Genomic DNA, 12,712 nt, shown 5'->3' with positions numbered 1-12,712 from the left:
CCAGCTCACATCTGCAGGCTCTGTGGTTCTCACAACCACCCGTTTCCTCTGACGGCATCACAGACCATCAAGGAGCCACCTTCCCCAAGTTCCTGTTTGTGGGGGAGAAGCAGCTGCCTCGTCATGATCCTGGAGGGAGAGGTTTCTCTCTGACTTTGTGGCTTGGTCTGATCCAAGGAACACAGAACCAAGCTAAACGAGCAGGAGTTTCCCATGCTTACCCGGTCTATTATAATCACCTGAGGGGCTTGTTAGTCTGATTCCTGGGATTCCCCCACATCTTCTGAATCCAAGTCACCAGAGGAGCAGCCCCAAAATTTGAACCTTAAACACTCCAAGAGATTCCTTTGACTAGCAAGTATGGGAAGCACTGCCTTGGAGTGTCCCAACCTTTATAATGTGTACAGGAATACCCTGGGGATCTGGTTAAACAGATTCTGGTTCAGTGGGGTTCAAGATTCTGCACTGCTAACAACTCCTAGGCGATACCCATGTTGCTGGTTCGGGAACCATACTTTGTGTAGCAGGACCTGGACAGTGGTTCCGCAAGTGTGGTCCCTAGGCCAGCAGCCTCAGCATCATCTGGAAATTTGTGAGACATGCCAGTTCTCAGGCTCCATCTCTCATCTACCCAATCAGAAACTCCATGGTAGGGGGCCAGCAACCTGTTTTCACAAGCCCTCCGGGTGATTCTGATGTACACCCGAAACTTAAGAACCACTTGGCTAGGATAAAGAATCTCTGATAGAACCCCCTTTGATTAGTATGTTTAAATCAGTCATTAAAATTTAAATTTAGGGAATTCCCTGGTGGTGTAGTAGTTAGAACTCCACGCTTCCACTGCTGAGGGCCCGGGGTTCCATCCCTGGTTGGGGAATTAAGATCCCACAAGCCGTGTGGCGTGGCCAAAAAACCAAAAATTTTTTTGAATTTAAATTAATAAAAATCTCAGCTCATTAGTATCTAAATAACTCCCCATTCGGGGCTTAGCAATCCTGGAGACAGATGCTTTTAACGCGAAACCGCTATTTCACAGGCAATGCAGCCTTTTCTGGGGCCTTGAGCACACCTGGGCTCAGGTTCTCCCTTTCTCCCGGGAAAGGCTGGTTTGAGATTTAACTCCTGCTGCACCTGGCGTGGAGAGCTGACGGAGCCAGAGTGGAGGTTCTAACCAGGATGTTAGGGTGGGTGACGGCCACTCAAGGATGTGGCCTGTGGCTGGGAGGGAACTGATCACAGGCCCACCCTCCTGCTCTTGCCTCCACACCACCGCGATGTCCATCTTTTCATCTGACAGGCAGACTTTTGGACTGGCCTTAAGGAGAGGCCCATGAACGAGGAAATAGGGAATGACCATCTATGGTCTCAAAAAAATCCCACCATATCCTCTCCCGTTCCACTCAGGGAGGCACCTGAGAATTAGAGAGTTTAAAGCCTAGATCTGCTGCTTTGTTAGTTTTTTGACCATTTGTAAATTGGTTACCTCTGGGCCTGTTTTCTCATCCACAAAACTGGAATAGGGTCTACCTTACTGGCTCAGTAGGAAGAACATTCAGGAAGGTGTAAGGGCGTGGCCTGTAGTTAATAAAATATGAAAATGCATCGATTTTGGAAGAACTGGGAACTTTTTCTAGCTAGGTGTCCTTGGCCAAATCACTTAACTTTCCTCAGCTGTTCTTTGTCTGTAAAACACACTGCCACTTTGCAGAGTTGCCATGAGACCTGGGTGAGACAATTTATACGGAAAAGCTTCACACAATCATCACGGGTAGGGAGCATCTACCTGGCCACTTCCTTGCCTCTCACAAAGCAGGCACCCCAACTTTTTTTTTTTTTTTTTGGAATATACTGAATAGGAAGAAAGGAAATGAAAATGAGAAGAGGATGAGTGTGGTAAGGACCAGCCAGCTGGGGCCCGACTCCAGGCACACAGCCAAGGTGGGAAACAGGCAACCATCCCTGCCGATGTGTAGCCAAGGCAGCTGGAGCAAGGTGGGTTCGTAGAGCAACTGTGCCCATGAGACCACCTCCAGCTCTGGAACTCTGCTTCTGCCTGTTTTGTAAGGACCTCAGCACGGTCACCTGTATCGGCCCACACGCATTTGTTTCCTGTCCTCTACCAGGATGGACAGGGTCGAGTCATTTTACAAGCGTCTGCCACAGACACAGCAACCTCGATGTAGTGGTAGCCGCAGCCCCTGGACCGTTCAAAACTGACCTGAGACGGCTGCCTCCTGAGATTGTCCTTGGTGGGTACGAAGACAGCCCCTTCTGGCGAAATACAGTCTGGTCTGTTGCAGGAGCCCTGGCAGGTGGCTGCATGTTACTACATGAGGGGTGGGAGGTGGCAACTGCGCAAAGAGGGCAGAGCTGAGATGCAGAATGCCTTTCCAAGATCTCGGCTTCTCCCGCATCACCTCACGGTCAGGCTTCTCACGGTCAGGTTTTCGGTTTGAGAGGAACATAGGCGTGTCAGATGGACTCAGGGTTCAATCTCGGCTGGCTTACTGGTATGACCTCGGGCAAATTATTTATCCTGGGTCTTGGTTTCCTCACTTTAAATGGGCAGTGCTGCTGAGTGGATAATCAGGTATGTGAGGATGCCCAGCACGGAGCCCACACGCAGTCACTCGGTACCCCCCTGAGCCCCAGGAAGTGGCCTGAGAGAAGTCACACCAGCCACCGTGTAACAATGAGACATATACAGCTTTATTTCATCATCCGTAAAAAGTTGTCCTCTGACAGAGTAACGCATTCCGTATCTCAGCAGAAAGCAAATGCTACATCTGAAAAGCCCCTTCCTAAGATCAGAACTGTGTAACCCTTCTCTATGTAACATCTGAATGCCCTCAAAGCTGGGCCCTTACTGGGTGGCAGCTGCTTTCACCCTCCTCCTGGTGACACTCTCTGGGTGGCTGTGACTCCCTCACATAGCAGCGGACTGAACAAAATTCTACCCGGACAGGCTGCCCTTACAGATTGGCCCCTTCCCTCCTACAAAAGGGAGTTCACAGGAATAACTTCCTGAGAAATGGGTTCTATCTGACTTTCATTTACCTTCCATTAAGTCTGCTGAAATCAAGTCTATACCGTTCCTCTCTCCCCAGCCATTTCCTCATCATCTACATAATTTTCAGGCTATACCTCTCCCTTCTGGGGCAATCGAGGGATGGAGAGTGTTCCTCCTGGGTGGCGCTTCCTGCAGACGTCTGGTATGTGGTATCAGACACTGCAGAGACTCAGTTTTGTTCTGACAGAGCAGAGGCCTGGAATTTCGTTTTCCCCTTCCTGTGCTGAAAAAGTCCAGTGATTAAGCCACACTCACTCCTTGGGAAAAACTCCACGTTGCATCAGAACCTCATCACTCATGGGCTTCTAAGAGAACATATCCCTCCCTTTTATTCACAGAATAGTATATGTGAATTCATTTGGAGAGGAGAAGGTGGCTAGCCACCCGGACTGCTTCTCTATGTAACAGGCTCCCTTCTGTCGGTCACAGTCAACAATCCAAACAGGAATTATGATCTTCCACATTCCTCAGAACTGCTCTCTCCTGAAGTCACTTTGCAGATCTTGTTGACCAATATGGAAGCGAAAGAGGATGCAATGGCCTACCCAACCTAGAAACCTGTTCTGCATATTTCCCCTAAAAACACCACCGAAAATGCAAAAAAAGAGTCCCTTTTTTTTTTGTTTTTTGCAGAAGCTCTACAAGAAAGCCTGTCTAAAATCACAGAACTATGCACACACAAACACAGACACGCGTGCTCACACACATACATCAGGATCAAACAATCTTAGCTACACAGTTGGGAAAGCACAGGGAAAAGCTGGCAAGAGAAGATGTGGAGATCTGATCAGCCGAAGGTGTTGGAATGCTACAGTAATGGCATGGAAGTGGTTCTCGGTACATACAAAAAGGGGGGCGGGCAGGCAGAGAGGATGATTAATCCAGGATACCAGAAAGAGAGAGTCAGTGGCCATGCAAGACTTAAAGATAGATAGATGCCAGTTTGCTGGATGAAGTGTTATATTATGGAGTGGTTGTCTGAAGGAGGACGGACTTGCATGGTCCAGGGGAGGAGCGTCTGCTTAGCAGGACACCTCCATGGTCTGGTGTCTGTCCAGAACATCAGGAGACTCAGAGGATTCTTGAGCTCCATCTGACTGATTGCTGGTGACAGATCGGCTGAAGGCACTTTCTCCAGAGCCGATGCTACTTGAGGTGGAGTGGGTCCGTGATCGGGCGAGCCGGGTCATGCTGGCAGATGGGACTGTAAGAAAGAACCAAGAGGACTATAGGAGGGAGCCCTGGTTAAACTCAGCTAATCTAGAAGTTTCACCAAAAGCTTTACATTTCGCTTTCCCAACCCATTTAAGGTGACACCGGGACAAGACATAGCCATCCCCACTTTGCATTACTGGCTCTAGGTGAGGGGCTCTAGGCAAGGCTGCTTTAATCCTCCGGTTCTGGTTGGAATCTCAGCTGATTCTAGTCCACAGCAGAACAAGGGGAAACCTAAGTCCAGAGTATTGCCTCTTAGCTATGCCCATGCCATTCATAAGGTGATTAGGAAGGAGGCTTTGGGAACCCAAGTAGGTAACCAAAACCTGCAGTGCATGCAAGACTAAACCAAAGAAAGACAAACCACACCACACAAGTATGAAGGTGTTTCACAAACACAGTGCAAGCCCGATACAACAAGACTACCATCCGTGTCCACAGGCGACCCTTGCTACCTGGGGAGGAGACATGTAGGAAGATGAGGTGTAGGGAGGGCAGGCGGGCTGGTCTCTGCACAGGGGGTGAGGTACAGGCTGCCTGTGAGCAAGGGCACGGGAGGTGGCTGTTCAACTCAGACTCCTGCCTACTGTCACTGCTCTGTCTGTAAGGTACCTCCAGCCTGGCCGGGAAAGGGCCTTACCTGGCACACCCCCCCTGCCTATCTTTCTGAGACACGAGCCACTCCCCCAGCTGCCATTTCAACGCAGGGGTCCGAAGATGCCATCACCTGCAGTTCTCCAGGCACAGGCTCTGATGCTCCTAATTGAGAATCCAGTGTCTGGGGGTTAACTCAAGGATCAGTAAGTAGGTGGTGGTGGTGGAGGGGCCCTGCCTATAAAGTTTCAGCTGCCGCTGTGACCCTGGCTGGTACAACCCGCTCCTTTACTCCTGGGGGGACCAGGGCGGGACCTGCAGGCTAACTCGCACAGGGCACAACGAGCCACGTTCTATCGGGCTCTCACTGCACAGGAAAACCACGGACATGCTGCGGGCAGCCAATGCAGCCAGGAGAGCATGGCTGGGAGGCAGGGGCAGGGGCCAGCATAGAGAAAGGTACCTGACTCGGTGCTCAGGTGACTGAGCTGCACATACGGGACTGGAAGCAGGATGGACACAGGAAAAGGCAGGTTAGTGACCCGACAGTGCCAAGCGGCAACCTTGGCTGCCTAGCAGACACTGACAGAACACTCTAAGCCAGGGGTGAAGTTTTATTTTAAGGCCCCAGAAAGGAGGTGAGGCCAACTGATGCTTCAGTAACATCTCAGATGTTACTTCTCTCAACTAGTCAAAGGTTTTCTCCTTCACTATAAACAGCCAACCTGCTTGGATCAGAACAGCTGCTTCCTAGGAAAGGAGAGGGACTTCTGCTCCTCCCAGAGGGATATGGGTGTGGGCTCGGTTGGTAGTGGCTCACAGACGGGGATGACACAGCCACTCTAGACGAGACATACACGAGCTGCCTGCCAGGTACAGGGCTGTACCCAGGGGCCCAGCTGCTCAATGGTCATTAAACACACTGATACCAAAGACAGGAGAAAAACCACCCTACTGGATAAAGAGCTCTGTACCTGGGCAGAAGAGTTTTCTTTTTTATAACCCCAAGAAAGGAGCAAGTGTGGATATTCTGTGACAAATGAGAAAGCTCAGGGGTCTCACAATACAAGAGACCAGGACAGTGGCACATGATACGGACACATCCTTGGATTCACTCTAAAATATTCTGCAAGTTCATCTCCTGTGGTGGAGCAGACTTAACGGATTTAACTCCTTTTCATCTGGAGTCTCTATTTTGTTTCTCTAGTCCAGGAGTCATTAACCAGCTGAGTTCAGATGCAAATAACAACTTCAGATTCATAGCTAGGTCTGGCTAAGCTTCAGTGGTTGAAAATGTGGGCTCTGGAGTCAGACTGCCAGGGTTTGAATCATGGCTCTGCAGCTGAATCGTTACCCTGGGAAAGGTGCTTAGCCTCTTTGAGCCTCAGTTTCCTTTTCTATAAAATGGGACTAATAACAGAACTTACCTCTCAAGGTTAAGACTATAGAGTGCCTGGCACAAAGTAAGTGCTTAATAAGCATTAGCTCATCTTTATATATATGCACAGATGAATGTTCCATAAACATGTTGGTTTCTACTTGATTTCAGGCTGGCTAGCACAGGGGTTAAGCCCTAAGAATTGAGTACTCATCAGATGCCAAAATGACCCCATTATCAATAAATCTTTGGTAGAATAGAAAGTTGTGTACTACTCACTGTAGCCCATTCCCTGCAAAAAGTACTTGAAGGCCTCGGTGAGCTTCCCGGGCTAGGGGGACAAAATAAGAAGGCATTAATCCTTGCACAGTCAGAGAGCTGGAATCAAATGGGTGCTTTTAAGAAAAATCTCCTTACCTGAACTACTTGGGGGAGTCCACCACAGTCTGCCATCTAGAAGAGGAAAAATATGTAAGTCAGCTGAGACTCACGCTTAAGGGGAATGCTCTGAACATCCACGGGTCCTTTCAAACAGGACAGGATCAAATTTTAGGTTCCTTAACTTAATGTTTAACTACATCCAAGTGTCCATCTCCTCAATGCACTCTTTCTTTTTTTAAAATTTATTTATTTATTTATTTATTTATTTTTGGCTGTGTTGGGTCTTCGCAGCTGCATGCAGGCTTTCTCTAGTTGCGGCGAGTGGGGGCTACTCTTCGTTGCAGGGTGCTTGCTTCTCACTGTGGGGCACGAGCTCTAGGTGTGTGGGTTTCAGTAGTTGTGGCACGTGGGCTCAGTAGTTGTGGCTCGCAGGCTCTAGAGCACAGGCTCAGTAGTTGTGGCGCACAGGCTTAGGTGCTCCGCGGCATGTGGGATCTTCCCAGACCAGGGCTTGAACCCGTGTCCCCTGCACTGGCAAGCGGATTCTTAACCACTGCACCACCAGGGAAGTCCCCCTCAATGCACTCTTACACAAAGACATAAATCCTAGCAATAACCTTGGATGTAATTTTGAAAGATTATTCAACATTTACTAATCAGTAATGCAGGGCCTAACTTTCAGGCTCACGTCGGGAATTTTCCATTTGGGTGATAGTGAAGTTAACCACTACCTTCAACCATGGTTCTGCCTCCACCTGGAGAATGTTACTTTCTGAGTCCTCTAACAGTGTGATCCTAACTTCTCAGGGTACCACACTTTTAAGGTTCTGTCTCAATTCTACATTGTCTTCATTTCACGATTAAGGGGATGTCTCCAATCAGGCACTGAGGCTGAATTCAGCCAACCTACTTGGTCAGCCACTTTCATTTCATAGTTGGATTTGGTAAGGCTGTCTCTCACTTCATAAATCTTTACAGTTGGTTATTCTCACCTGTGCAAAGATTTCTAGAGTAGAGTTTTATTAGCATGCATTGGAATTACCAGGAGGGCTTGTTAAAACTCAGATTCTTGAATTCCTGCCCTAGAGATTCTTTTTTTTAAAATATTTATTTATTTATTTTGCGGCACGTGGGATCTTCATTGCCTCGTGCAGGATCTTTAGATGTGGCGTGCAGGATCTTTAGTTGTGGCGTGCGGGTTTTTTATCTGCAGCATGTGGGATCTTTTAGTTGTGGCATGGGGGATCTAGTTCCCTGACCAGGGATCAAACCTGGGCGCCCTGCATTGGGAGCACGGAGTCCTAACCGCTGGACCACCAGGGAAGTCTCTAGAGATTCTTATTTAATAGGTTTGGAGCGGGTCTCAAGAATTTGCATTTCTAACAAGCCAGGTGATGCATATTCTGCCAATCCTCAGAGAACACTGCTTCTAGGGCATGATGGCCAACCATGAGGCCACCCTCCTCCTTCCAGCTGTTATGCATTCCACACTCAGATAGTAGCCTATTCAGGCTGACTGGCATTTTTTAAAAAAGAGACATGAACCTCATGGTCTCCCTTCACTAACATGAAAACTTTCTTTGAGGGTGGACTGTTATTCAGCAGATGGGATGCCACAGGAGACACAGGAATTTGAGGTTAATAAGGAACAGTCAGTTCCCTGAAAATTCTACGTGTAAGATCAGGAACAAATTTTTTTTTTTTTTTTTCGGTACGCGGGCCTCTCACCACTGTGGCCTCTCCCGTTGCGGAGCACAGGCTCCGGACGCACAGGCTCAGTGGTCATGGCTCACAGGCCCAGCCGCTCCGTGGCATGTGGGATCTTCCCGGACCGGGGCACAAACCCGTGTCCCCTGCATCGGCAGGCGGACTCTCAACCACTGCGCCACCAGGGAAGCCCAGGAACAAATATTTAACCTGAATAAGTTCAAATAGACCTAACTAGCCCAGACTGTATTTTCATGAAGGTTAGGAGTCAAAGTCTGATTAGAACTGTAAAACAGTTCCCGTAGCAGAGAGAATACTGGGAAAGACTGTTTCCAAGCTTTCTCTCTCACACAGAGAATCAGTTCCATCATGCTGTTGTGGATGGGCATTTTTGCCCAGAAATAAGCACATCTATGGCTACTGTAAAGTTGTTTTGCGCTTTTGGAAAACGGATTCAAACCTGCAACGAAAGCTAATCTGAAACCACATGCTTTAAAAACAAAAAATTCGTATTTTAGACTAGTTCACCATCACCTGGACCCCAGAACACTCTGAGTTTTGTCACCTCAGAGCATTAACCTCATGTTATATTTCCAGGAACTACGGGCTGCTTCTGGTGGCAGCACTTCTCTTTTAATCTCACTTCAAAGAGAAAGGGAAGAAAGCAGAGGTTTTTCAGGCTGAGAAAGTAACAGTCAGAAGCATAAGATCAGTACTTAAATCTACGGTAATCCAAATTCAAAGCAGGAGGTCAGGCCCTTAAATATGTCACTAGAGGCTCCAGAAAATGTGAGCCTGGGGTACAGTCAAAACGGGGAGAAGCTTGATATTTACCCTAGAAATTCAGTACAAGAGTTACTCTCTATTTGCCCTAAGAGAAAGAAAAAATGCATCTACCCTTATCATGAGAATGTTACTGGAAGCTTCCTTACCCATACAAGGGGATTTAGCATGTCAAGAATTTCCATTCATTATCTGATTTCTCACAACAATATTAAATAATGCTTATGACGTTTTTAATGACACAGGAAGATGTTTAAATGTCAAAAAGTTGAGGAAAACAGACACAGGGCTAGAAACAGCCTATGATCTTGATGATGTAAAACTGTATAGGAAAAAGACTGATGTTTTTACCAGAAGGTTACCTTTGGGGGGCAGGATTAGGGTAACTTTTATTTTATTCTTTTTTTATATTTCCATTTTTTCCCCTATTTTCCAATTTTCTACAATGAGAATATATTCAGGAAAAGAAATTTTTTTTAAGAGAATGAGAGAATCAGACAGAGAAAGAGAAGCTTTCCTTCTTTCTGGGCAACTATTCCAGAAATAAAGTAATTTGAACCACGTATAATTTACTCACTCATGGTTGGCAATGAGGAAAGAAGACACATTACCTTTAGCAAAGTTGTATTTACAGGATTCAGGCGAGAATTGCATTCAACCTTAAAAAACAGAGAGAGAGAGAGAGAGACAGTTTTATGAACTGCTAGAAAAATAAGAAATAGCTTGGCATTAGAATGATCTTCCGAGATCAATGGCTCATTTGGAGACGGCTGAATCAGCCAAATTACCAAAATACAAAGTGGGAGACATGTTTATATGAAGTACTTTATATCTCGTATTTCTTAGTAGATCTAAAAATCTGGCAAAGTTCATTTTCTGAATCCGTTACAAGTAGAGTCTTTAAAGGACTACATGTTGAATCTAATTCCTCCTACTTGCTACATAACATGGGGACAAGTTACCTACTTTAAAAAGTGAACTGGACCATGGCCCTCACCTGCTGGGGTCTTGATGATTTCCCAGCACGACTGGCCCTTATACCCCTCCCCTGCCCACTTCTCACCCCTTTCCCGTGCCCTGGATGTAGTGGGTTTGCCACTCCTTACACCCTGATTCTCTTCTGCCTCAAGATCTTTGGCTATCCCATGTAAAGTTGAACCCTCTACGGTTTTTCTCTCACTGTAGCCATTACAATTAAGAATTACAGGGGCTTCCCTGGTGGCGCAGTGACTGAGCGTCCGCCTGCCGATGCAGGGGACACGGGTTCGTGCCCCGGTCCAGGAAGATCCCACATGCTTGCGTACCGCAAAAAAAAAAAAAAAAAAAGAATTACAACCTTGTACATTTACATGTATCGTATCTCATACCTTTGTATCCACAAAGGCAGGGACCTCAAAGAAAATGTTCTGGGGAGATAATCTCCAGGTTCAACAGTGTTTTATGGTTAACTTGATTAACTGGATCTCTTCTTTACACATGCTTGCCCAAGCACACATATAAAGCACTGTGCTAAGAGCATGGAATCTAGTGGGGTGGAAATGTAATAATGTAATATGAGGCAGAATGAGATCACTTGAAAATTTCACTTCTGAGCTGAGTGAGAATAGAAGAATGAGTAGAATTTCTATAGTTAGAGTAAGAAGGGGCAGGCATTTGAAGGCTTCCAGAGTCAGGGGGAAAGCATAAGCAAAGACCCAGGGGTTGCGAAGTGAGTGTGCAGAGCATGTGTGGGGTTACAGAGACAAGCATGGCGTGAGGGTGCACTGTGGGGAGAGGTTGGAAAGACTTGAACTGACTGTGGAAGGCAAAAAGCCACAGAGGGTTTCTGGGGTGACAGGATGTGAGTTGTTTTAGGAAAATAACCAGCAGTGGCCTGTATGACAGACTGCAGAGGCAGCAAGCCAGTTAGGGAGTTATTAAAATTACCTAGGCAAGAACCAGTAACACAGCTGAAAGTTTACTCTGGGGATTGCTGATGGGTAGGTATTCAAAACTCTTCTAAAATCACAGGATGATCTAAAAGCCAGAATCACCAAATCAAGGTTTTTGCTCTACACAAATGACAATGCAGGCAGTGACAAACAAATGTACCCGTTTACTTACTACAGAAGGTGCTCTAAAGGGCAGAATGTAAAAACCGGATCCCTAACTGCCAGGCACTGTGCAGAGAACACAGCAGACGTACAATAAATATTTTCTGGAAGAATGAACTCCCAAGTCTGCATTTAATATAATAAAGCATGCTTTCCTTGGTTCATCACTTTGTAATTTCTGTAACTTTGTAAGAAGTCTCCGTTTCTGGTAGGCCAAGAACAACAGTTGGTTTTTGACATGTCCACTCTCTCCCCAGCTCCAAGTGCAGAGACTCCGTCTTATTCATTTTTGTATTCTCCACAGCATCGTGAGAATAGGAGATGCTCAAAAAATGATGCTGAATGAATATGTGAGCAAGAATAGCTAGCCACAGTGACCAGAATTTGTGGAGTTTCTTCCTGCTCTTCCATGCATGGATATAGCCCTTGAATCCCTACCAACTTATGGGATAAAAGGCTCTGGGGCAGGGGAGCTGGTTTTGAATGTGTCTAGAAGAGCATCTAGTTTGTGGTACAGATGGGGTTCCTGAAGTTCTTCTCTATAAACACTGAAGGTGTGGAAATCAGAAAGAGAAAAAGATCTTATCTGTATTGGCCAACTTACACAATCTTGAAAAATAATTGGTAATGTTGCTTTAAGTCCATGTAATTTCCAAAAGGCAACTCAGCGTGATTAGAGAATTCTGATTAAGGGTATTTTCTATAAACAATACTATTTTCATAAACACATTGTTTATGAAAAAACGTTTTTGATATTTTGTAGCATGTATCTCTACCTTTTTAGCCAAAAAAGATGGACCTTTACAAAACTCCTTCTTGATGAGATCTTCACTATAACTTTATTACCTTTGGGGATTTTTTTTTTTTTTGAGTTGAGAGTTATTTGCCTCTGTGCTCAAGCCACACTATGTATTTTACACTAGACACAGAATGTTTTACAGGGTAATTCAGGGAAGTGTGAATATATTCTACTGTCATACCTATCTCACCCTACCAACACTCCCCCTGCCCGCCAAGCTTCTCATCTATGTCTGCAACTCTGATTAATTATTAGATTCCCTTTCTAAAAGCTTTACTTCCTAATGTTTTGCTCTATATAGGGTAGAAGTGAAGTAGGCCAAAGAAAACCAGATAATTTCACGCAGATACTTAAGTTATATATGCTGTGGGAAAGACAAGCAAGTGATAACAGACTTATGAAAAACTGTCAGCTTCATCTGTAAATACAGAAGTGCAAATTAAAACAGTGGGGTACCATTTTTAATCAAGTGAACTACTAATGAAATTTAGAAGTCCAATGCTGGACAGAATGCTGTGAGACAGGCACTCTCACACATAGGCAGTGGCAATAACTGTTATGTCTTTTCTGGAAAGGAAACTGGCAAAATGTATTTAAAAACCTTACAGAGGTTTATGATTTTTGACACATTATTTCCATCTCATCCCAGGGAAATGATCAAAGATTCAGGCAAAGATTCTATAAGGATGTTC

At 45.9% G+C, this 12,712-nt stretch overlaps 1 protein-coding gene across 2 annotated transcripts in view; it reads right to left on the bottom strand.

The window, feature by feature from the left end:
• Window positions 1–2,687: 2,687 nt before the first annotated feature.
• Window positions 2,688–12,712, bottom strand: part of NDRG3 (NDRG family member 3) — a 92,516-nt gene continuing 82,491 nt past the window's right edge. The window contains exons 13-17 of one of the 2 annotated variants that reach the window (XM_032606045.1): window positions 9,740–9,787; window positions 6,675–6,710; window positions 6,537–6,588; window positions 5,343–5,381; window positions 2,688–4,274 (exon numbers count right to left, since the gene is read on the bottom strand). In XM_032606045.1, coding sequence (XP_032461936.1) covers window positions 4,093–4,274; window positions 5,343–5,381; window positions 6,537–6,588; window positions 6,675–6,710; window positions 9,740–9,787 — 357 coding nt within the window. In that variant the 3' untranslated portion in view covers window positions 2,688–4,092. The remainder of the gene's footprint in view (window positions 4,275–5,342; window positions 5,382–6,536; window positions 6,589–6,674; window positions 6,711–9,739; window positions 9,788–12,712) is intronic. The other variant, XM_032606046.1, reaches the window with a different exon arrangement.

Source organism: Phocoena sinus, chromosome 15, assembly GCF_008692025.1.
Source record: "Phocoena sinus isolate mPhoSin1 chromosome 15, mPhoSin1.pri, whole genome shotgun sequence".
In the NCBI taxonomy this organism is placed as follows: domain Eukaryota; kingdom Metazoa; phylum Chordata; class Mammalia; order Artiodactyla; family Phocoenidae; genus Phocoena; species Phocoena sinus.
This window is presented reverse-complemented; position numbering and strand designations above follow the sequence as displayed.